The sequence below is a fragment of the Thamnophis elegans genome, chromosome 7 (genome assembly GCF_009769535.1).
Source record: "Thamnophis elegans isolate rThaEle1 chromosome 7, rThaEle1.pri, whole genome shotgun sequence".
NCBI classification, from domain to species: Eukaryota; Metazoa; Chordata; class Lepidosauria; order Squamata; family Colubridae; genus Thamnophis; species Thamnophis elegans.
The window spans coordinates 31406135-31432492 of record NC_045547.1 but is presented as its reverse complement, the minus strand read 5'-3'; the positions used below and the strand labels follow the sequence as shown (position 1 = coordinate 31432492).

The 26358-nt window shown below is 38.6% G+C and overlaps 1 protein-coding gene across 2 annotated transcripts; it reads right to left on the bottom strand.

Moving 5' to 3' along the window:
- Positions 1 to 2166: 2166 nt before the first annotated feature.
- Positions 2167 to 17725, bottom strand: TAB1 (TGF-beta activated kinase 1 (MAP3K7) binding protein 1). 2 transcript variants are annotated; one of them, XM_032220975.1, is made up of 11 exons: positions 17653 to 17725; positions 15559 to 15695; positions 14899 to 15052; positions 13370 to 13456; positions 12307 to 12445; positions 11943 to 12056; positions 9221 to 9332; positions 8965 to 9109; positions 5508 to 5730; positions 3513 to 3669; positions 2167 to 2804 (listed from the first exon to the last, which is right to left on the bottom strand). In XM_032220975.1, exons 1-11 carry the CDS (start codon positions 17683 to 17685, stop codon positions 2600 to 2602), a joined length of 1506 nt encoding a protein of 501 aa, XP_032076866.1. In that variant the 5' UTR covers positions 17686 to 17725; the 3' UTR covers positions 2167 to 2599. The 2 variants fall into 2 exon arrangements, with proteins under 2 accessions (XP_032076866.1, XP_032076867.1); XM_032220976.1 differs by lacking the exon at positions 2167 to 2804 and adding an exon at positions 3088 to 3421.
- Between the last annotated feature and the right edge of the window lie 8633 nt (positions 17726 to 26358).

Below are 26358 nucleotides of genomic sequence, written 5' to 3'. Positions count from 1 at the left end.
GTAGACTTTAAAAAGCCTTGCGAGCCCTTCTCTAGTATTGTATTTGCAATAAACTGGACATAAATTATCAGAAAACTAAGATTATGTCCTTTGCAAAAAAGCTAAAACTCGGCTCATGTAATCTTAATGATTATGATATAGAGCAAGTAACCACCTTTAAGTACCTAGGGGTGTCATCCATGCCACTGGCTCAAGAAAAGCACATAGAGAATATGCGGCTGCCTTGGGTCACAGATCAGCAAAGGCCATTTTCAAATGTTTCTGCAGAAAGGGAAGATACTATGTTCCTGCTGCAATTAAGTTTTTTGGCCAAATCGCTAGCACAATAGTCTACTGCTATTGCTTTATGGGATTGTCAGACTCTCAAGCCTCATGTTTCAAACCTTTGGAAAGAATTCAATCAAAATTTATTACAGCAATTCTCCAGATGCCGCCTTGTGTCTCAAATGCACTTCTGCGCCCGGAGAGATGATTGACAAAAGTCAAAGCAAGAATCTGTATAAGCTTCTTTAAACCTTTGGCTAAAGCTTAATTTCTTCCCACAAGGCTCCATTAATCCTCCAAGACAAATTCTCCTCTTCATGGATCAAGGCTGCCGAATCCAACCTTGCCAAACTAGGTTTCTCTCCAGCCTCAATACTCAAGTTAGACTATGACCAAGCAAAACAAACCTTGCAACAAAGGGTAGAGGACATCGAGAGGCAAGCAGACTTAGGGAAAGCTCTGTTGTTTGTGGCTCCAGAGTTCCATTAGATATGTTGTTACTCCCGCCAGTTATCTCAGCCAATTGGAGACGACGAACCACTGGAAAGCATTGTCACTCGCACGGTGCCATGTGCTTCCATTGGCTGTCTCGTACGGCAAGTATAAAAAGATACCATTGATTGAAAGACTCTGCTCCAGTGGCTTAGGAAAAGGGGAGACCATTGGGCACATATTCCTTCGATGCTCTTTCTATAGAAATATTTGGGGAAAATCATATCCTCCCAATAATCAATAGGTATCCTGGCCATTCCAACATGGATTATCTCCAATGGCTGCTTAAGGACGAACAGACTGTGATTACAGCGCAGAAGGCTAGATTCTGCACAGCAGCACTCAGGATTTTCCACAACTAATGTAGCAACCCCTTTTGCATTACTACACTTTTGCATTTTTGTACTTAATGACTATTAAATTTAAGGATTGATTTTATAGTATAATTAGGCCATGTGTATAGGACAGATTGGATGCCAAATTGTGATTTTAATATAGATTTTATCTGTTATTTATTATTTTATTCTAGAATTTTTAACTGGATATTCCTTGAGTGTTTTTATTTGTTTTTGTCTCTGGTTTTTGACTGCAATAAACTTAATTTGATTTGAACTGTGTTGTCCTTGGCACCAGGGTGCCGAAAGATTAGTCTTTTCTGAACCATTGCCTGAACCCTTTAATGATTCTTAGGACAACTATTGATGAGTCAGTGGCTTGGCTCATATATATATTTCACAATATCCTATGATTTGCTCATATTTAGATTGTCATGATGTACAAAACCAAACCCCCTGCCCCATTTTTTTTTACAATGGATCACAAGTTGAAATGGCAGGTTCTTTCGTTTCCATTATACTTCAGCAAAATTAGTGGATCAGTATTTGAGATAATGTATGTGAATGTCATCTATTCTTTTGAAAGATATCTGTTTTTGAAGCTCTAAAATGATTAAAACCTAGACGGTATTCGTTCCTTAGGAGTTCTACAGCTGGAGCTGCTCTGGAACGTGTTCTTGAACATCCCATTCAGCGGGGCTGCTCCGTTGGGGCACCTCAGGACCAGCCGCCTGTCAGCTGCCTCGCGCACATGCCTCCCTCACACCAAGGTCCCGGCATGGAGGGAGACAGGCGTTGCCTGCAGCCAAGAAACCGCTCCGCCGGTGCCTTCAAGCAGTGCCACTTAGCCAGGAGATTGGACTACTTTCAAATGGGACTTGTTTTTCCTCCCGCCCTGTGTTGTCGGAAACCTCGTCCCTGTGGCAACCAGGGGTGGGGCGAGGGCTCACAAGCCCTTTCTCAAAATTCAGAAAGGGGAAGGGATCCCTGGAGCCAAAAGGTGAGGCTGCCAGGCCTCTAAAGTGATTCCCCAACCCAGAACCCTCCAGATGGATTCACAGCAGGAGGAAACCTATAGTAGTAACTATAAGTTAGCATTTATTTTGCAAATCAGAGGTATCTTTGATATCATAAGTATTCCCAGATTTATGCCTTCAACAAGATGCACACACATACATATATACATACACACACATTCTTGACAGGTACTTGCTGTGGACCTATCCATAAGAGGAGTCTGGCTGCTGACTATTCTTCTTCTTCTACAGCCATGCAGTAAAAGGGTTTGCAACCCTCTCGAATGCCACAAGATTTCACAGTGGAAGAGACCATTAGAAAAGAATTCAATAGGAGTAAATATGCTCAACAAGTTGATGAGAATCATCACATTAGCAATTTGTCCCGAAGTCTCCAAAAGATCATGCTTTGTAGAAAAATGTTGTCAGCCAAGAGATGAATTGCAACCTACTGTCTGATGGGACTTCACAGGGGTTACTCTCCATGCATTGTTACACAGTGAGTATCCCCTGTTCACTGTGGTCCATATTCCAAAGGCGGTAAAACTCTGCAAAGTCTACATAGGATTCAACGCGCCCATCTTCATCCGGCCTGAGAGAATGAGAAGGACGAGAACGGAAAAGGCCTCCATCTGAGCTTGAGCTGCTACTCTGGGTATGAGTGTTAGTAGACTGAAGAGTCACAGTAGGACTTTGACTGTAGGTAAAGCCATGAAGTGAGGGGGGGGGGGGAGAGAGAGAAAGAAAAGCAATCATTCATTCAATCTTCACAAATGACATAGCAAAAGTAATTTACAGTGGGGCCTCTCAAAGTTTCCCCCATCCCCAAGACCTCTCTGCACAATCACTTAACAACCATAATAGGGAGAACTGGGATTGTGATAATTGAGCAAGATGTCCCACTTAACTTGTTTGGAGACCCTAGGAAAGAAGTTTTAGATTCTGAAAGGCTTTTTAGATTTAACATTGTCACTGTCCTTGCTGACACAAGGTTATGTATCAATTTTTATCAGTTTTTAGCTGATGAAACACTCTGGACTCTTTTCATGTATGTCACAACAAGCCAGGTTTTCCCTAATCCCATTCCTTCCCCCCCATGCAGGATTAATTTCTCCCTTGTTCGTTTTGGCCACTTGTTCAAGCGTGTCTAAGCTTGTCTTTGGAATCTTCTCTTTTTCTTTTGTGTTAGCCATTTCTAGTTTTGTGTCACTGGAAAATTATGTAATATTCTCTCAATTCTTTGAGAGGTCAATTTGAGGTCATTAACAAAAATGTTGAACAGCACAGGGCTTGGAAGTTTACATTAAGCAGCATCTAGAAGAAAAAAAAATGTAACAAATCCAGTATTCCATGGAGATCAGGAATAAAGGGTAATAGGGAATAAAACTTAACAGGGAACATTTACTTGGTAAGAGTGGGTGTGACTTCATCCAGCGTAGAGCTACTGTGGGCACCGTTGACCATCTGACCTTGAGAAGGCATCACAAGTGATAAAGTCACACTGGTCTTGCTTGTGCTCTGAGCACTAGAGTATGGCACTGACACAGGATAGACACGACCACCTAGAGGTACAGAAATACATCATGAAAAGAATAGGTAAATTGGGAAATGCCAGTAGCTTTGTTCTAAAATCCCCCCCCTCCACACACACACACACACATTAAAAGCATGGCCCTTTAATTCAATGATGAATAGCTTATATTGTTAATTTAAAAAATAGCATTATGGCTGCTTCATACTATCCTAATCCAAATCAAAATCTCACAAGTGTCAGGCCTGCAGCCATCTTTTCTTTTGGATCTTTGGCCTGCCACACGTTCTATTATTCTATTATGCATTTTCTATTGTGGGAAAATAGGAGGGGGAGATTGTATGGAGTTAGATGATATGTAGCCATAACAAAATCCTTTCTAGAAAGCCAAGGTCATCCTTTGTCGCTGCACCTCTGTACCTCTGCACCGGACCAGAACTGGATGGGTAGAAGCTGCCAGCATGGCAGTGGAAGATTGGACCATGTGATGGACTTGTGGGTGTGGGGGCAAGATCTTGAACTTTCAACTGGCTGGGAAAACCGGGAAGCCTTTAGATTTGGGTTTTCCCAGATGTGCCAACATGACTCTCTTAATAAATTGGAACTCTGAAGAAACCTTTGCCTTAGACTCTGATTTACTTTCGGATGCTATTTGGAACCCTAACAATAAGATGTTTATAATGTTGTATGTGTGCCTCTTTCCTTATATGCTTGTCTTTCACGTAACCAATGGGGTGGGAGTACAGGTCTAAATAAAATAAAATAAAATAAATAAATAAATGAATGAATGAATGAAAAGAGTAAGTTTCTACATTTAGGCAACAAAAACGAAATGCACAGGTATAGGTGGTACCTTGCTCAACAGTAGTAACTGTGAAAGAGATCTTGGAGTTCTAGTGAATAACCATTTAAATATGAGCCAGAAGTGTGCAGCAGCTGCCAAAAAAGCCAACACAGTTCTAGGCTGCATAAACAGAGGGATAGAATCAAGATCACGTGAAGTGTTAATACCACTTCATAATGCCACACTTGGAATACTGCATTCAGTTTTGGTCACCACGATGTAGAAAAGATGTGGAGACTCTAGAAAGAGTGCAGAGAAGAGCAACAAAGATGATTAGGGGAGTGGATACTAAAACATATGAAGAATGGTTGCAGGAACTGGGTATGTCTAGTTTAATAGAAAGAAGGACTAGGGGAGACATGATAGCAGTGTTCCAATATCTCAGGGGTTGCCACAAAGAAGAGGGAGTCAAGCTATTCTCCAAAGCACCTGAGGGCAGGACAAGAAGCAATGGATGGAAACTAATCAAGGAGAGAAGCAACTTAAAACTGAGGAGAAATTTAGCAATAGCAATAGCAGTTAGACTTATATATCACTTCATAGGGCTTTCAGCCCTCTCTAAGCGGTTTTACAGAGTCAGCATATTGCCCCCAACAACAATCCGGGTCCTCATTTTACCCACCTCGGAAGGATGGAAGGCTGAGTCAACCCTGAGCCGGTGAGATTTGAACAGCCGAACTGCTGAACTGCAGTCAGCTGAAGTAGCCTGCAGTGCTGCATTTAACCACTGTGCCACCTCGGCTCTATAACTGTCATTTCCTGACAGTTAAAACAATTAATCAGTGGAACAGCTTGCCTCCAGAAGTTGTGAATGCCCCAGCACTGGAAGTCTTTAAGAAGATGTTGGATAGCCATTTGTCTGAAACGGCATAAGGTTTCCTGCCTAGGCAGGGGGCTGGACTAGAAGACCTCCAAGGTCCCTTCCAACTCTGCTATTGTATTGTATTGTATTATTGTATTGTATTAAATCTGCTGCTGTCTTTTACATACAATTTCTGTCATGGAAATATTTAACTTTCCCATACCTTGTGTTGGAGTCAGTGTGGGCTGGCTCATCTCCCCCAGCGGGTATCCAAAATTTCTTACTAGGACTGTCATGTCTTCATGTCGAGAGCAGAATTTGGACCGTTCACCACCACTGGCATAGGTATCACAGTGAATACGCTTAACTCGATCTACAACTGCTTGAGCCACAGAATCCAATGAGGTTTGCTTGGCAAACTCTGTGGCAATCATGGCTGCAATTTCCTGGAAAAGGAAGTAGTTTACTGGCACTAAATGTGATTCATGGAAAGCCCTGAGGATGTTGCTCCCATCACTTAGGAATTACTTATTTGTGAGCAGCCACAATGCAGCTGCAGCTTAGACAACTGCGGGGGATCATGCCCCAAAATAGGCACCAACCAGAACAAGTATCCTATGATCAAAACTCTGAGAATCAGATCATGGCTGGGCTCTTAAAGTGACATTACACGGAAGTTGTTCATGGCTAAACAGTTCCCAAAGATCTGGATAAACACTAGGATATCATCTCAGTAATCTATCTGAAGTGGACAGGTATAAAACCTAATAATGTCAGATTACTTGAAAGGACTGCACATTCTTCTTGCAAGTACGTTCGTACCAGTGGTGGGTTTCAAATTCTTTTAGAACCTCTTTTGTAGGTGTGGCCTGCTTTGTGTGAGTGGCTTGCCAGCCATGTGACTGAGTGGGAGTGGCTTGGCAGTCATGTGACTGAGTGGGTGGGCTTGGCCAACTTGTAAAATGTGGTGAAACTCACTTAACAACGCTTTTGCTTAGCAACCAAAATGTTGGCTCAGAAACTCTGGCATTTGAAGCACGCAAGTCTTAAAGCTGTCAAGTTACAAGACCCTTACACTCCTAACCCTTTAGAAAAAAAAGGGTGTTCACACTTGGCAGCTTTAAGACTTGTGGACTTCAACTCCCAGAATTCCTCCTCTTGCTCTTCATCTTGATGATGTGCAGACGGACGGGGGGAGGGAGCTGGAACCGATTCTAAACGGCACTGTAGATTTGTGGAACCTCTTCTATAGAAGAGGTTAGAACTGGCAGGAACCCACCCCTGGTGCCTACATACAGAAAACCTTCCATTAGTGGTGATATGGACATGGTTTACTTGTATGTTGACCCATATATTTTCTCTTCCAATATAACTCTTTCATTTTTTAATATAATCTTATTGTAAGTTTTAAAAATAAGGAATAAAAATTAATATAAACTAAAAAATGATACATAAAACATAATAAAAAAGAAATCAAAGAAAACTAAAGTGCAAAAAGAAAAAATGGTACAAGAAAAATATAAAAAGCACTTCCAATCTTACAGCAGCTGTAAGTTTGATTGTAAATTTACTTCTTAAGCTACATAACAACTCTCTTCTTTCTATAATTTTTCCTATTTGATTGTCAAAACCATACGTCATACTTTTTTGGTTTTGTTTTACACAAAAAGGTCAGTAGCGAGTTTTCAGTCAACAATAAACGTAGATATTGTCTTCTCTAATCCCAATGTAGCCCTTACAAGATACCTACAAGGAGAGATTATTTTTTGACTCTTCCTTCCCAAGTACTGGAAATGGATGGAAGGAAGGAAGGAAATTGCTATAGGTTTTTGGGACAGATTTGAATGTCAAGTTATCTAAGTGGTCAAAAATCACTGCTTGTGTCTCTCTGGTGGAACTACTAGGGATGGAGAGAATATGATGCTTTTCCTGGGGATATAGGTCTGTATTCCTAAAAATACTCTTATTAATTATTTCACTGGGTCTCAATTACATCATCATTTCTAAAAACATTTATTCAGATTTGCATTATTTCATATGCTTTATATAAAACCAACCATTTTTAAAGGAAACATTTAAACTATTGTTATTGTTCTACGTGCCTCAGACCAATATAAATATTTTGTTTCTACAAAAGGTGGACTCAGTGAGGTTTATACTTTTCAAATAGTTATTATTAAATTACAGAAGGCGGTGTAATATTGGAGTAGAAGATACACCTCTTATAAGTTATTGACTTTTTAAAGAAATTAAGTAAAAACATATTACAATCTATTTAGGATATCAAAAAGAATATATACGTATATATGTACATATTTTTTCTTAAGCATTTTTTTAAAACTGTGCAGCAATAATCCTTTAAACATGATTTAAATAAAACAGAAAAGATGAATTATCACATTTACCATAAAATCAGTCAATTTTTCCTTTACATCTTTGACTTTGGGAAATTATCATTAAGTTATGTAATTCCTGGACATGATAGTTTTCCAGAAGAACATTAGAACAAATATTTATTGTATCCAATTTAAAGGGACTTTCCGTATTTATTCAACTATAGTAAGTGACTATATTGGATGTGGAATACTTTTCTCTGGCAAGGACATTCAGTGAATTGTGGACCATATAATTTATAATTATTTGATGAAATGGGAATTTTTAATTTCATACTTTCAGGGTTGTCATTGGCATTTATCCTAATTTTGTTTTCTATTTGGAATAAGGATCTTTAGAATTCAGCTCTTCTTTGGACTATCTGACAAGTACTATTTGTGCATACTATTTATATGAAAAATAACAGGCCAATTTTGAGCTATTAACCAACGAAAAGGCTGTATGGTGAAATAACTTCAGTTTAAAACTAGCATCTAATCCTGGGTGATCATGGTCTCTTATTACTGCTTCAAATCAATTCTAAAGAAATATTTTTAAAATGCAGATTCAAAAAAATGAATTTTATTTTTCTCCGAATGCTTACAAACAAATTGATAAAATTAAAACTATTATTTAATTCTAATGCAATCACAACTTCTGATATTCTATTATGGTTAAAAGGTTCTGGAATTAGTGTAGCATCTTAGGCAAGTAAGCCAGTAACCCTTCTTTCCCTGAAGGAATTTGATTTGATTTGATTTGATTTGGATTTATAGGCCACCCTTTTCCCTGAGGGGACTCAGGGCGGCTTACAATCATTAGGGAGGGGGTGCAGTTCAAACAAACAATATGTGAACAAAATAAATAACGTAATAAAAACACAACTTGCATTCAACATTCAACACTCGGGTGGGGCAAATTAGAGACTTATCCCCAGGCCTGTTGGGATAGCCAGGTCTTGATAGGGGTTGTTAGGGTTATTATGTAACTCCTGGAATAAGCAGCTTATCAGGTCCCAAGATAAACCAATAAACCAATGGTAGTTGCACTTTAGAATATGAAATCTGTTTCCTACATTCTAAATATAACATTAATAAAACACCAGATTTTGCTCTGTATATACTGCATATCTTAGAGAGAATGTTCAGTTCTCTCTAAATTATTGGCCATGCATCTACAAGAATGGCTCATCTATAATGCTGCACCGTTATCCAGATTATAAGCACTAAACTGAAACCTTTCAGTTTAGATCTGAAGACAATAATGTGGTGCAAAAAAACAGTTTTTAATTGCTGCGGAGTCACTACCTGATTGGCTTGTCCAGGTCCATGAGCAGCTTCTAGAGCTTTGTAGAGTCCTTCTGACATGAGCACAAGAAAGCCTGTGACGCCATCCAATGGGTGCCCACCATGGATTTCAGGCTCTGCTATGATTGGCTTAGATTTCGCAGCACTTCAAAGAGAAACCCCAATTAGTACTATACAATGCAATGAAAAAGAATTTTTCAATACGACAAAATCAAATATAGAAATAAATGTAAGATACAAACAAGCATTACCTTACCTCAGAAATTCAATATCACTGTAGCCATATTTGACCTTATAATCTCCAATACGCCGAGTACTTTCTTGCCCACCTATGGTTCCTACTTGCTTTATTTTTGCTGCATCTAAACCTGCCGGGGTATAAAATAAAAGCCTCATTGATTTAGGTACATGTACTAAGAGTTTACATTTGCATTCCAAGTCAGGGGACAGCAATGTCAGGTGGAAAACTGACTAGCCAATGAGGGAAGAGATCATGAACTTAAGAAGGAGAGACAGAGAACTGACTTTCAGCTTTAGTTAGTTATTGGAAAGAAAGTGCAGACTCATATTCTAGACCAGTGCTGTCAAAGTCCAGGCCCGCGGTTTGGATGCGTCACTTGCTGGCCACGCCCACGCCCCGTTTAGCGAAGGAGGCCCGATACATCACGTGATGCCGCTGTGATGACCTGAGTTAGACACCCCTGTTCTAGACGCTGCTTCTTATCCTGGATGTTCTTACACCATCTAGTATCACTGCATTTACAAACTGATTAGTCAACCATTTTTTTCTGAAAACAACATATAAATCAGCTTTCATTGCCTTCATAAATTAAAACAACTACAAATCAGAGAACTCAGGAAAAATTTCATATACTTCAAAACACTTTAATCATATCTCAATTCATTTCATACAGCAATGTAACTTAAATCAAAATATTTATAGATTAATTTTCTTCAGATTTATCATTTTTCTACCCCACTGTAAGAACTGTTCATTGACTTGATTACTCCAAAGGAAAAATTGAGAGCTTTCTAAGAAATCTTAGTTTGAGATGTAAATAAAATTTAGAATAATTTAGACTCAAGCCAGTTTTGAGGGGAACAGAACATTGAAATTTCCCAATATAATTTATGAGATTTATTTCCAACACCTAACTTTTCAGCCACAATACTGTTCCGTTAAATAATTCCAACAACTTCTTTGTGAATTTTTTAAAATCTGAATTACTAATTCTGAAATTAGCTAAAATCTAGGTGTACCAGCAGGCTGCCAGGACGGGGAATAGCAAAGCAATACAGCACAACATAAAAACCTATATGCTTCCTAACAAGCAGAAGAAGATGGGATAATGTTCTCTAATCTTGGGATAATCATCATTTTGAATTAATTTTCTTACTTAGAAAGCAAACATAGATGAAAAAACAACATTTGGGCGAGCTCAAAGCATCTTTTTGGTACATAGCAAGCCATAGCAAACCCTCCTGAATACAACAGAAAGCCATTTAATTAACCTGGGTTTGACTTCTAGTGGCTGCATAGATAACAGCTCACCTATTGAAGGCAACTAGATTCTTTGGTGAATGTTTTTCTGTGCCACGTATAACACATATTGGAACAAATTTAAATGTTTGGCTTATGTGTTTGGTTTAACTATTCATTCTCTGTAACTGGGAATACTGCAGCTGAGACTAAATGAAATATTAGTTTTGCAACCTGATATTCAGATATTCAATTATGTATTTCCTATAGTGGGAAGGAGAGAGATTACTACCTTCACCTGTTCAATTGGGCATGCTTTAGCTTGACACTGCTAACCAGAGAACCCATCAATAAACAGTGGTACTCTGTAGGGAAACAAAACAAAAAAGAAAAACCTCAGCAAAAAAATATCTTATTTTGGAATCTCTTCCTCCTACTGCAGGGAAGTAATCTGGGATCTACCATATTTTTCAGAGTATAAGACGCACCGGAGTATAAGATGCACCAAGCTTTTGAAGAGGCAAATAAAAAAAAGTTTTTGCACTCTTGCAAACCTCCCAAAAACAGCCCATTTTTCATGAAAATGGGCCTGTTTTTTTCTCAAAAAAAAAAAAAAAAAAAAAGCATGAATAGCCTTTAGGGGGCTTGCAGAGTGCTCCTGGGGAGGGGGGGGGCAAAAATGAGCAAAATATGGCCCCATTTTTCGTAAAAAAAAAAGGGGGGGGCATGGATAGCCTTTAGGAAGCTTATCCAGTCCTGAGGGCGGGGGTGGTGGTGTAAAATTGAGTAAAAAATGGACCGTTTTTTGCACATTTCTGCCCTCCCCAGCCCCCCGGAGCTCTCTAAAAGCTTCCTAGAGGCACGGCCATTTTGGTGAAGGGGCGGGGTTTTGGGAGGCAAACAAATGCTGTATTCAGTGTATAAGACGCATCCAGATTTTCAGCCTCTTTTTTGAGGGAACAGGGCGCGTCTTATACTCCGAAAAATACGGTACTTAAAAAATTCACAATACTTTTTTGATAGTATAAACACTGATATTAAACTACTCCATAAGAACTCTGATATATTTTGTTTTATCCAAGCTTGCTTCAAATTAAAATGCTAATTCTTTAGGGTGGTGGGGGCTTTTAAAGCATTCTTCTAGAATTTTTTTCTTCCATGGCTTTGCCTACTTCTGCATCATAGCTTCAGCTAACTGCTTGTGTGGTTATTTTTAATTAGTTAAGAATAAAAGACTTGCATATGATTCTGGGTTGCTAGGCATTTAAAGGCTCACCTACTAATGTTCCCAATAATAACTCATAGTTTTCAAGAAAGTTCCAGTAATCCAATGTACTATATCCATGGTTTATTTCTTCCCACTTTGTTAAGCATACTAATTTTAACTACTTCATCATATATTCTCCTCACATTGCCAAATTATATGAAGTCAGCCTTTATTTGATCCAAGACTGGTTGACTTGATTTTGTTGTGTTATTCCAGGGAAACATTTCTTACCCAGTTGTGAAAAGCGGAATAATTCATCTTCATTCTCAGTAGTGTGATCCATATTGAGTTGTGTCACTTGCAATCCATCCATAGTAGATTTGCACAAAAGTGCACGATTTGTTCCTGTAGAGAGAGAATGTACAATGCAAAGCCAGAAACTGTAACTGACCACTACCGTCCTATGATCAAAAATGTTTTTGTTTCGTGCTACAATTCCAAGCTGTTTCACAGAGCTATTTTTTTTGTGGTCTTTTGACAAGTCAGAGAAGCATGTTCCTTGGAGAAATATATTGTCATCCAACCAACCAACTGTCATCACTTAATGCTGGACTCAGAAAGTGCCAAGTCGAAAGAGCGCAGAAGAGGAACACACCTACATTAGCGATATAAAGTTTGTTGTTAGGAATCACTGCCACAATGGCCATGGCTCCTCCAGAGATTTCCTTTTCTACAGACTTCAACCTCTCCAAAATTTTCTGGTACTGAGGAGGCAGCTGGTGATGGGGAACTCCCTAGAAGACAAAGCCATAACTAAGCTTATCAGCAATAAACTTTGGTAATCTTCTATGTAAGAAAAGAATTGCTCTGTTTATATTTTACTTTACCTACGTACGTACGTACGTACGTACGTACGTACGTACGTATGTACGTACGTACATACATACATACATACATACATACATATATATATATATATATCTGTCAAGTAAGGAAAACACAACATGCATTTGACAAAAATGACTCCAATCCACAAAGTTTATGTCATAATAAATGGGCTGGTCTTCTAAAATCCTAGCACATTTTTAATCTAAAAAGAATAATCACATAACAGCATTTGACAGGATCAAAACAACTTACCAAACAACAAAGGCATTCAATTGTTTTTAGCTAACCATCTCTATACTAGGTCAGGATTGTTAAAACATTTCCCTTTCCAAATACTTGTGCTTTGCACGAAACAGAATTTCCAATTAATGTAGTAGTTATAAACATAGGACATTAAAAGACTTTGTGTGTGTGTGTGTCTTTGAGTAAGTGTTGACTCCTGGTGACTCCCCGGCAAGTCCTTGCAGTTGTCTTGACAAGATTTTGCAAGTAATTTGCCACTGCTTCCTTTTTAGGGTTGGGAGAGAATTGATTCAAGATCACCCAGTTTGCTTCATGTCTAAGGCAGTATTAAAACTCACAATCTTCTAGCCTGGCGCTTTAACCACTACACCGAAGTACCTCTCAAAGGACTGCATTATTTCTTAATTATTTAACAGACTACACGGGCCCAGTTTTGTGCATACAGTATTTATATTCTATTATTGCAGCTTCTACTCATATAGCACTCATCTACCCACATTCTAAAATAACACATAAGCAATTAGGGCTTCAAAAAATAAAATGTGAAGTCAACATTCCTGGAATTGCCTAGTAAGATATAGAGTTACCTCTGGTAACTGGGCTTGGAGGCTGGCCTTTTCTGCCAATGCATCATCAATGGACTCCAAAAAACTTCGTTCTACCACATCAAAGGCCTGAGAAAGTATCAGGAATAGATTAATAGAAACAGCCTATTAGATCCCTAAATATTTATAGTCAGCTATATAGAAATGATCAGATGATTCTTTCTGCCAAATATTATATCATTTTCTAGGAATTCCCTAAATGTGCCCATGCTGGTATGTTCATACCAATATCTGTGGAATACATGTAACATCTTTTTTGTTTGTGCCAAAACATCCCACTACTTTCATCAGGACAGTTTCATACCACTCTTATTTTCTCTTCCACTGGACAAACAGGCTGAAATGTCTAATTGACAGTATAAATGAATAAAATAAGCAGATAAAGAAAATAGTAGGAAAAAAATGATTCTTGCTACATGAAAAGAATGCTGAACTTTTGTGTAGTTTTAATTTAAAGATGCACCCTAGAAAAGAAGAGCATGGTTTTTCTAGAGAGAGACAGCCACCAAAGGATTTCATTGGCTAACTTGAGATTATTTCCGAAGGTTTTAATTTATCAGTGTTTCCACAATTGGCATTTATTTCATCATTTATGAAATGAGAACTGAGTATAAACCCTTAACAATTGTGTTGGAAAGTGATAAGTATGTCTGTTAAGAACCCAGCAATTACTTTTATATTCATTCATTCACTCACTCTCACTCACTCTCTCTCTCTCTCTCACACACACACACATATAATATTATGTATCTTCTATATTATATTCGTATAGCAAAAACATTTTTTTTATTTCCTTACTTAGCATCATGAGCATCAAAATCCAATATAACTTCAATGAAGCCCAAATATTTGGGCTTCATTGAAGCTATATTGGACTTTGATGCTAAGTCTCATGAATATATAAATTTGTGGAATAATTAAAAAACATTTGAGATGTTCTATTAGAAAACATGGAATAATTATTTAAATCAAGGATTTTTAATAATTACAGATAATATTTTTCTTTGCTAACACACATCAGTAGCAAGATATTCAACTTAGCATGTTTTGATTTTTCAGTATGGATCAGACGGTGGATTCAGAGAAATCTCAGTCTCATTTTTATACTGTCGGTTATTGAAATTAAACCAGGTCCACATCATAAATTGAAAAACTGAAGTTGAATTGACTGATATTTCTAAGTTATATGGAATAAAGAGTTGCATACTTAGTAATGGATTATCAATGGGTCTAAATGTTTAAATATTACTTCTTTAAATTTGAATTTGAAATCAAACCTTCAAAAAAGCTTATTCCAAGCACACTGAAGTCCTCAGAGTACGTATCAGAAAGCATAGAAAAAAGATTGATGGTATTACAGAAAAATTGAGTGTATATTGATTCAAATGATTTATATCTGGTTTTGGAAGAATACAATTTCATAATTTGTTGGATATTATTTTCTTCCTAGTCTTCTATTTTTCATTTACAAATTCCAATACAATTATACATAAAGAGGAAGGTTCTATTACCTGTAACAGGATTCTGCGCACTTCTGCCTCATCCTGCTCTGCATTCAGCTGGCCCAGTAGGAGTTCTGCAGAAAGCCTCTCTCCCACAAAGTTTGTGATTCGGTTACCATCATAACCATTAAAGACTCCATAGAGGTAGCAATTATTCTCACTTCTGTCAAAATGAGTCAGGATAGGTAAGCAGTGCTCTTTCTTATGTAAGCAGAGTAACAGCCAGAGAAAACCAAATGAAAGAATGTCAAAATTGTACCCTTGTTCCAGGGGTGTCAAACTCAAGGCCCGTGGGCCGGATCCAGCCCGTGGAGTACTTTGATGTGGCCCACAGCGCTGCCCTGGAAACAGCAAATGACAGGCCTGCAGTGCCTCTGCCAGCGAAAACAGAGCCCGAGAGGGTCGGCTGCAGCCTTCCCAAGCTCCGTTTTTGCTGGCAGAGGGTTGCAGGAAGCCATTGCAGCCAAAAACAGAGCTCAGGATCCTGTCTTCATTGGCAGAGTGGTCGGGCCATCACAGGTGCCCTCGACACAAGTGATATTGAGCTGGCCATGCCCACCCCAGCCCCCAGGGGTTAAACACAACCCTGATGCAGCCCTCAATGAAATCAAGTTTGACACCCCTGCCTTGCTCAATTGAACAGTTCCATTCAAATCTGTGGCTACTTACCTGAATTTCAACCAGTTATCCTCTAAGGGATGAATTTCAGTGCCCTTTCCATCAGTAGTGTAGGAACGATTAGAAGCTGAACCGACACCAGAGAGCTGACATAGCGGCAAGTCATCTGTCCAGCTTGAAAGCTGCTCCTAAATATTTACAAGAAAAAAAGCTCCATTTCTCAATAAAAGCAAATGGAATAAATGGCATACTAATCAGATTGCCTTATCAGAGTGCTAGCAGTTAAGACACTTAAGATCCTTTTCGTACTTACACATATCTTGCCACCTCAACCATATTTTCTCTGCTATTGCATCACTCTTACTTACTGCCTGCTTCTTGAAACCTAGCTCCAGATATTAAATGCCCATATATGCATACTCTATACTACCGTCTGAATATACATAACCTGTCCTGTAAAACTAGTAAGAGGCATACATTTTAATTGCCATCATTTAATTATTTTTCTATGTGTAGTTCAGACAATAATACTCCTCTTGCACTTCTAAAAGTTATCCTCCAGAAAGCCACAACTCTTCTCCCTCAGTATATACATGGATTGCAGAGGTGATCTTTGTCTATCCACAACAGAACTGTAAGATGTTCATTTAGAATAATCTTCCCTAGAAACGCTGCCTAAGTATTTATAAAGTAGTTCCTTTTTTAATATGGGTCTAAGGGCAAGAGTGCAAATAGTGCAGGTTGGAAGCTGCAAGCTAACTGAAATCTGCAAAATAGATCCTGATAGGCGCTACTCATGACTAACGCTGAATTGAGCTTGGCTATATTGTATACAGATGCCAGAGCCAGAAATATAATTATCTTGCTATATTATTAATATCATAAGAGTACCAAAAGCTGTTTTATTATCAGTGTTTTTCCTTTACTCTTTATACTGAGAAAATTGGATTGTAGGATAATATGTTAATGCACAAAGTACATGAATAGTGCAAGTGGAATATCTTACTGATATGTTGCATCTTATAAAAGCAACCATGTTTTGATTTCACTTAATTTCTTTCTCTGGTAAATACAATACGTATATATTCCTGGGGACAGTTGGAGTGGAAAAGTTTTTCGTTTTCATGCGTATTTTGTGAAAATTATGAGCATGAAGTTACTCCAATTCAGTTAGTTTCTAATTTACAGTTTATTGCCAACTGTACCCGGAAGAAAAAAAGGGCGGGGAGACAGAGCACTTTCTCATCCGATAACTGCAGGTAATAAAGGATGTCTGCTTTCATTCAAAAGTTTGGGAGACAAGTTAGGATCTAGCCCCAAAGGTGCTTTTTTTCAAGAGGCAACTGAACTTTCTGATTTTTCTTTGAAGATGTTTTGCTTCTCATCCAAGAAGCTTCTTCAGCGGGAATGGAAGGATTTACAGTCCTACAGAAAGCTGGCCATTTGCATGCTTTTGGTCATTAAGGAGGTTTATCTGTGTCATCGGGTCACCTGAGTGGTGCAAATGGGTGTGAATGTGGAGCCTTCTTGGAACTGTTGAAAGGACTACGTTGTAGGAAGATGATGTCGTATCCCCTTCCCCCTCTGTTGAGAGAAGGCTGTTCAATTTTGATTTTGTCCAGTTGTCTCTTGAAAAAAAAGCACCTTTGGGACAACCATGACCTGAATGACTGAGAATCTCCGCAGACTTTTAGGATATACCCTATTTACACGCCCAACATTTTGCAGCTTACGAGAATGGGGCGCACCCGCCTTTGGCAACGGTGCCTCTTCTGGCTGTGTGGGTGCAACACCTATTCTTCCAAATCAGCCCCAGCCTACCGCGGAAGATTATCTTGGCGCATAGAAAACTACGCATCCCAAAATGCGTCATTAAAGGGGAACCTCTCTATGCCTTTGGCTCCGATTACTTCAACGGCTGGAAGGGAGCACCCCGTGCACCTCTGCCTGCACGCCCATCCCTTCCGTTATCGTTGCAGGAAAGCATCCCTCCGTGCGGTGGGCAAGGCAGGGGGAAGAGATGCCCGCGAGCCACCCGACTCTTCCCTGAAATCCGGGAGTGGTATTTTCCTCCGTCCGTACTCTCCCCTACCCCCGCCCGCCGCGCCCCTCCCGTGATCCCATAGAAAAAGCGGAGCTGCTCACACTCTGCAAATGACTCCTCCTCACTGCCGCCATCTTTACGCAGAAGCAATACCCTCCTGGCCTCCTCCCACCCATCGGCGGACAAGAGAGGTAGGATCGGGCTGCAGGATGGCCATCGGATGTACTGGTTTCCCTCGGTCGACAGCGCCCTCGAGAGGACGGGAGGAAGTATTGGGGCTCGTTGCTTTTGCTCTTCTGCATTTTGCCTTGCGTATAGCATTTTGTCTTGCTGTATTTTGCAGATAAAACAGGAGCGACGCGGACATCAACACCAACTGGCAGATCATATATTTCTAAACTTTGAAGCGGAGTATTTGATCAGCAACTGCTGTATATTGTACACTTTCACAGAATTGGGGGCGTTTAAGTCTGCGAATCCACATCTTAGATCATCTGAGAAATTTCAGTAGCCTGCAAAATATTTTGTGATAATTGCATGTTTCCTTTGGTGCCTTCTTCTCTTACGGCAATTTTGCTTAAGTTTTAAGTTTACCACTCATTTTCAAAGTGGCACCAATTTGTAACCTAGGGTTTTAAGGTCCTGGCTTTAGTCTAGAGATTCATCCCACATGCCTTTTACCCTAGCTGGTTTAAGGGCAGTAGGTTTCAGTCAGACCTACCTGCCAAGGTTGTTGTAAGGATAAAAGGATTAAATGAGGGGATTTCCCCATGAGCTCCTGGAAAAGTGGGGGATGAATGAATGCGTTTGCAACAGGCCTTAGAGCAGCCAAGCCAGGTTTTACATGCAAGATGGCCTCTCTTCTATGGTTGTTCCCAAAAGACCCCAATGTAAAACTTGCAGAACTGTAAATTAAATGGATTATTTCTTGAATGGCTTGGAAAGGGTTAGTAAATCGACTGGCTGGCTGTGAACCTGAGATTTGTATTGAAATGCTTTGGAAATTGGTAAGAGAAGGCTTCTTGCCATTACATTACTCTGGTTATTCAGTGTCATACAGTACAGGTAATCCTCAACTTACAACAGTTTGTTTAGTGACTATTTGAAATTACAGAGGCACTGAAAAAAGTGATTATGACTGTTTTTCACCCTTAGGACCATTGCAGTATCCCCATGGTCACATGATCAAAATTCAGATGCTTGGCAATTGATTCATAGTTATGATGGTTGTAGTGTCCCAGGGTCATGTGATCATTTTTTGCAACCTTTGGACAAGTCCACGGAAAAGCTAGATTCACCTAACAACCATGTTACTAAGACTTAACAACTGTGTTACTAACACTTACCGTGTTACTAACTTAACAATTTCAGTGATTCACTAAAAAACTGTGGCAAGGTCATAAAATGGAGCAAAACTCACTTAACAAATGATTTTATTTACCAACAGAAATGTTGGGCTTAATTTTGGTCGTAGATCAAGAACTAGCCACTTCCTAATAGAAATCTATTAATGTCCCAGCAAGAATGTGTTTCAGAAATCTTAGCCATTGGAAAAACCATATGATGAAATGAATCCAGTGGTTTGTCTTCTTTTCCCCCTGGGTTGTACCCAATGGGTGCCTGACACCCCAATGCCTCTGTACACAATGGACTGATGATAAGGTTTGATCGTTTATGTATAAAGTATTAGCTCACCATGCTAATGACTGGAAGCCACTGCCTTGTGAAGACAAGCAGCCAGATCTTTAAATGGAGGAATCCCCATTTTAGGTTACCTTGAGAAGTCCTCTGTCACTTGCTGACTGGTATAAGCCACATAAAAAAAACAAGACCTGCGGATGGGTGCTTTGGTTCTTTCCCCATTTTCTCAGAAAACAAAGGACATTTTAGTATTGTGTGAACTGCCCTGAAAAGCTTTCAGGTTGGAAAATGAGATTTTAAAAACCACATAAAGTAAGATTATGCATCTTTTCTCACATCAAGAGCCGCACTTTCCTTGGGGCCTACTTCAAAAATCAGACAAGGTTGGGGAAAACAGACAGTAGAGCCGGTTAGGTGAAGAGATGAAGGTGTTGAGCTGAGATCTGGGAGATCTGGATTCAAGCCAGCAGTGGACTGGAACTGGCTTGTACCAGCTTGCAGGAACCACTGGTTAAATTTTCAGAAACGGTGAGAGCAGAGCTGAGCTGTGACACCTAGAACGCTGATTTGGCACACTACTGATTCAAGCCCACTTTCCCACCAGATACTCACTGGGTGACTTTGACCAGACATTACTTTCAGCCCAATTTACTCTACAGAAAAAATAAATAAAAAGGCAGTATGCCAGCTTCAGCTCCTAGAGGAAGGATAGGATATACATACAACAATTATGATTAAAACTTGATTTGATTTTTGGTGCCAAAATGATTGCCTGCTACCTTAAAGATTACAATTCTGTAACTTTTTGAAAGGTTTCTGGGAATTGTTTCAAAATTTTCAGGGGCTGCATGTAGCCTTGAGGCCACAAATTGTGCACAGTCATTTGAATTAATGCAGTGGTGGGATTCAAAAAATTTTACTACGGTTCTGTGGGCATGGCTTGGCTTGGTGGGCGTGACACTGGAAGGATACTGCAAAATCCCCCTCCCCACCCTTGGGGGAAGGATACTGTAAAATCTCCATTTCCACCTCACTCTAGGGCCAGGATACTGTAAAATCCCCATTCCGTCCCCACCCCACTAACCTGCTTTCCAGCTCCATTTTCCTGTACAGGGCAACAGAAGAAGACCCAGCCGATCAGCTGGGACTCCAATTAGCTGGGACTCAGTATGCAGCGAATAGATGGGGGCAGAGCCAGCAAGAGGTGATATTTGCCGGTTCTCCAAACTACTCAAAATTTCCACTACCAGTTCGCTAGAACCAGTCAGAACTGGCTTAATACCACCTCTGAACTAATGTAATAATTTAAATTTGAGAGAATAAAAATCTCAGAACACTCCTGTTACAATTTTTAATGTAACAATTTTATTGATAAGATATCAGTAATTATCACCTTCACTTTTTTTAAATAACCACAAACATATAGGACATCATAAACAGAGGTGCCAAGAGGTCAGGGTTTCTTCTATTAGTTGGTAGGAGGTGATACACTGAAGAGGATAAAATGAGTAGGGAATCCTGTATGGAGCAAGCCACTCTTTTCATTGCCACATATGTGTATATAGAGTTCTATATTATACATCTTTATATATAATATATATATATATACTATAAACGGGCAGTAATGCAATAGATTAAGGATATACTCCTGAGTCAATGATTCTGGGGCAAAGAGATTGTCAGAACTATGTATTACATGATGTAAAATGAACTGGCCTATGATTTCTTACTCTCTTCCAGCTTAATTTCATACGATCACCAAAAGTGGTCTTTCTTTGCACCTGAAATCATGCTTGGGAATGTGCAGAGATCTAGCAGCATCAAATACCAAGAACCATTGTCCACTATTATTGAAAAACTAGGGAAAATACAAAGGTTAGAGAAACATTAGTTTGATTTCAGTATTCAATAATAAATAATTGGACTGGCTATCCATTCTTCCTTAGTTAGTTGCACATTAAAATGATAATGGTCTTCAGGTGAGATATGTATGCAAGTACTTCCCTATTTGCTGGCCACAAAAAAATTAAAGCCAACCTTTAGCCTACATACAGCTCTATAGCAATATAAGACAACTCACCTCAGTAAACAACCTACACTGTTGCCTAGCGATCTTCATCTGGATGATGGATATTTACTTTGGGGGCTTTCAACCTCATCAGATAGATCAGATTAGGAAATCAATTTCACAGGAAGTCTAAAATTACTTTTATTGTGGTTGGCTATAATAACAGAATCTTGCAAGTCTGATTGTACTGCATACCTCCTCCTTCTTACACTCCAGTGAATTAGGGAGGTGTCTATCTGAGCCAAATACTATTTATTGTACTTTTAAGATACGCTTCACCCCTCATTGCTTTGGTAATGGAGCTTGCACATCTCTGTCAAGGTCATCTTTCTTTCTCTCGGCAATGGTTCAGAAGTTGTGCAGATATAAACAAAGATATCATTAAACGAGATCCCTATATGCTGATCAATCTGTCAACATTTATGTGGCTTATATTCCCTCTGAACAATTAAAATCTGAGGAAGATAACAACTGATACTTCAGAAATATAATGCAATGTTTCGGGCCAACATTATATTTCCAAGCTGTTTCACATTAGGTCAAGCAGCCAAATTATACTAGAATTGCCCTACACGGAACACATTAGCGTAAAGGGCATATGTATGGTTCTAAAGAAGCAGAGCCATCTGCCAGGAAGCTAAATTAAGTGACAACTCATTGAGCATGACCTCTATGCATAAGTGTTATCCATTCCTCACGCTTTATATGCAAACTAAGCTAAACACTGAGGTAATTCAGTTGCTTTATAATTCAATATGAAATGGCTGCAATCTTGTGTCAGAAATTAATGCAAAGATTCCAGTGGTGTATCAAAGAGCAATCATCAGCAATGCTGAGTTCACTGAGATAACAGTGAACTCTTCCAGAAAGCATATGTTGTTATGCCCCAATTGTGTGAATTGTTCTTGTTACTGGGCCTTTGTCAGGGAGGGTTACTATTTATTTTATGGTTATTGGTTGTCCGGAGTCACATTTTTGCAAATTGGGCAGCCATGTAAATATTTAAATAAATAACATAGCTTCTGAGTAGCCAAAATTGATGGTGGACTTTTTCTACAGAAAATCCTTTTATTGTTCAAATAAAAGGCTTGTATTATGTAGTAGCCAGTGTTACTGTTTGGGTATGTTCAATTAAATGGAATTAAAATTGGAAGTAAGCCAAACTGACATCTGATCCTCTTTCAATGAAACAGAAAATGTTTCAAAAAAAGAACACAAAGAGAATCATTATTGAACTTTTTGTAAGAAAGAAGATTTAAGACAGACATTGCCCAGGCCCAGATCTAAGAGTATAATGTTTATTTTAAAGTGAAAGATTCAATACCCTTAACTGCAATCCTGGTTTGCAGGATGACAGAAATGAGCTAACATTTTTCACCATTGTCAGGTGTGCCACTTTTCTAGACTTTGTAATAGATAGTGAATGACTGAAGTAAGCTCCTATTTGGATCTAAAATTATGGGAAAGGAAAAATGACATGAATTAATGTCCATTACTACAAGAATTTAGAGTTCAGTTTGTAAATAGAGAATTTAACATAGCTTGGCCTAACCTACAAGCCAAAACCCAATTGTGGTTTTTGCTAGGTGAACTTGATGTGAATTCATGCAAGTGACATTCACAAAGCTTCGCAATTCTATACCACTAGATTTTCTAGGCTCCCACCCAATTCTATAATCAAGCATCCCTGGCTTGATTTAGTTAAGAACCCCCTCCTCCCCTTTCCCATATGCCTAAATATAAGGCTACTTCAATAACAGGCTTTGAAAGATAATTCCACCCCCCTCTCAAGCCTATACAATATTTCTTTCACCTGGAACCAGCAATAAGAGGACCAAGTTCTTTGTGCTTCAGTGTACAGATTAGGATACTCCAACCTTGGCAACTTTAAGACTTGTGGGCTTCAACTTCCAGAGTTGCTCCGCTAGCTGAGGAACTCTGGGAGTTGAAGTCCACAAGTCTTAAAGTTGCCAAGGTTGGAGACCCCTGCTACAGATGATCACATCCTCTTAATGCTGCCTAGTAGCCTTGCCCACTTCACAGTGTATTTCCAGAGAAAAATAGACAATAGAAAATATATTGAAGTCATTCTACGTACAAAAACCATCATACAAGCCACACACAAGGGGAAGACCAAACACTATAGTGTGTGTTTCTTTTCATTTCATTGCTCTCTGCTTTCTGCTCTCTGAATTAATTATCTAGAGATTTTTTCCCTTCTTTGTGCAAGAACTGCCTATTTATACCAACTTGATTTAATAAAAGAAGATCAAAAGCCGCAATATCCACTGGGGAAAGAGGTCAATATCCGCAAGAAGGCAGGTGTAATGTTGGGATCCAGGTCTTATGCTTTTGTATGCCCACTGACTTTCCATATATAAAAAAATTGCAATACTGTGTCTGCCATCTTGCAGATTTTGACACGTCCCCTTGTGGAAGCCCATAGTCAAATGGCATTTGAAATGCTACATTGCCTTATTTTATACAATGGCTCTGATGATATACTGCTGTGATATTTAGAAGGTTATCTGTAGACATATCAGAATAAGGGCAATTTGGAACATAATCTGAACTACAGCTCCTATCATTCACAGCCATCATGACAAAGATCCATCTTTGGCTCCTTGACGTACAATTAAGAAAATATGATTTTGGAAATTAACTAAGTATTGAGACTGAATACTGCACCTTCACTTTTGGCTTAGTGTTTTATATTGCTTAGCAACAGGTTTATACCACTAAATGTTGTGATCTTTGTACACTTAAGGCAAACCTCTTAAATGAAAATAATTATATGGTTTCCTTTAGAGGAGAAATGGCCAGTAAAGCTTGCTGAATGAAGAGATGGTTAAGGAAAGACAGGCAGATATTTGTACTAGCAACTTGCAAATCGATAACTTTTGGAGTTACTTTGGGTAACATACCACTAAGAGTAGATGAGCTTTTATACAAATGTTCTTGGTATACAACTCAATGGTATTTTCTTAGCGCTGACCACCATACACAATTTTAAAAGACAGAAGAATTCTGTTTTGTTACACTCTACACAAAATGTTAATGTTTTCTTGTAAGACATTATCATTTAATACAATGAATGTGGTTTCCAGACAACATTTGGTCCGAGCACTTTTTTTTAGAAATTCATGAATAAATATTTTTAAACTTCTAGACACAATTCGTGGGAGCAAGTCCCATTAAACGAGATGGAGTTTACTTCTGAATAATCCTTTGTCTGATTAAACTTGCATCACTTGTTCCTTATTTATCCTATTAATTGCTTGAATCATGAATATATGAATAGTATACATATATTATGCATCCATCATACTATTCCCTTTTGGGTTAATCAACATAATGAACAGTGCAGTAAAGAAGCAAGAAATAGTATACTGAAGAAAGTTAAGGCATGAGATAAGAAAAAGAAACTTCTCTCCTTAGGAGAATTTGAGTTTCATTTCACATGATTTTCTTGGTCTTCCCCTTCCTCTCAACACACCCTTTCTTCGTGTACTTAGTCTGCAAATCGATCTTCATTTTGTTCTTTTTATAGGACCAAACCATTTCAATATACTTCTTTTGTACAATACTGGTGACTCACTTTTATATTCAGTCCATATTCATTTTCTATCTGTTCATTCTTGACCATGCTTTACCTCATACATTTCTTAAGTAATTCATTTCCATTGCATTGAAGTTACTTTTATGTTTTATGTCCTGACGTCCCTAACACTGTGTTCCATATAACATTCTGGGCAGAAGTATTCTGAGCTATTTTTGCTTATTTTTATGTCCATTCCTCAGGGGAGTTCCTCTACTCACTATAATTTTATATCAAGCATTGGCATTTCTCCAATTGGAAATCAGCTTTATTTTTTAAAAAAACCTGGAAAAGAGGATTGTCCATTGATTCAGGTAATTTTGTTCAATGGTACTTGAATTACAGCTCAATATGGTTGTTTTGTCATAGGGTTTTCCAGACTGTTATTGGCACGCATTATTTTTTCAAACTGAATTGTGATTTGCACAATATAATCCTGATGACAATCTATTAACTATGAATTTGAAGGAGATTTCATGGTCATTATCCTGGGTTTAGAATGCTATATCATTCCTTGACAACTCATAATTTGCACACTTTTCTTCATAAACCACTTTTGGAGAAAAAAAATAATTGAATGAAATTATCAGTCATTTAGTTAGTTTAAATTTTGTGAATTGTGACTGGGTCTCTTCTCATGTGCTGTTTTGTCAACTAAACAAAGCCAGTTCATCAAATTTGGTTTAGCCTATAGTAGAACGAACAGATGTGATGCTGTTGTAAACAGCTGCCTCATATTCAGAAACAAATGTATCCACTCTGTCTCATTTTTCAGCCTGTATTTAACATTTTGCTTTTTGAACTTGATCAGAGAATCATGTAATATGTCTCAATTCTCCAAAAAAAACCAATCGCAAGTGATCAAACATTGGAACAGTTTGTGGAGGAAACCATGTCTTATCAACCTGAAGCAGATAAAATGAAAATAAATAATAATAATAAGAGTGCACAAAACAAAACATTTTAGTATTTCATGAAAATCCAGGATATTTTTAAAGCTCCCTATTATCAAATCCAATCTGGCATATTGTAGTTTCCACGTCCAACACTTTATGATTCCATTCTCACCTACCTGATATCCTTTTCTGCTTTCCATCTCTATATTTTCCTTGCTGCTATGTACAGCATTCACCTTTGCTTGCCCACTTTCACTATCCATTTATAGGATGCTCTACTCATCTGTCCAGTTCTTATTCTCATTTCTCAGCACTTAAATGTACACACTGGCATCTTAACTAGTATTCAATCACATCCCAGTGCTTACACTTTCCACCAACAGCATCTTGAGATTATTTCCCTCTTTAAGACAGCTTGAGCTTCCCATACAAAGAATCTATCACGGCAACGCAAACAATAAAATGTTTTGCAATGAGCAATCTAGTTATGATGGAGAATTCCAGGGGAGGAGGCATTTTCTGTAAAGAAGAAATTAAAAAAAAGAGAACCTAGACAGCCAGAACTGGCCAAGAGTCACCTGTTGCTCTGGTCTGCTTTGCACGC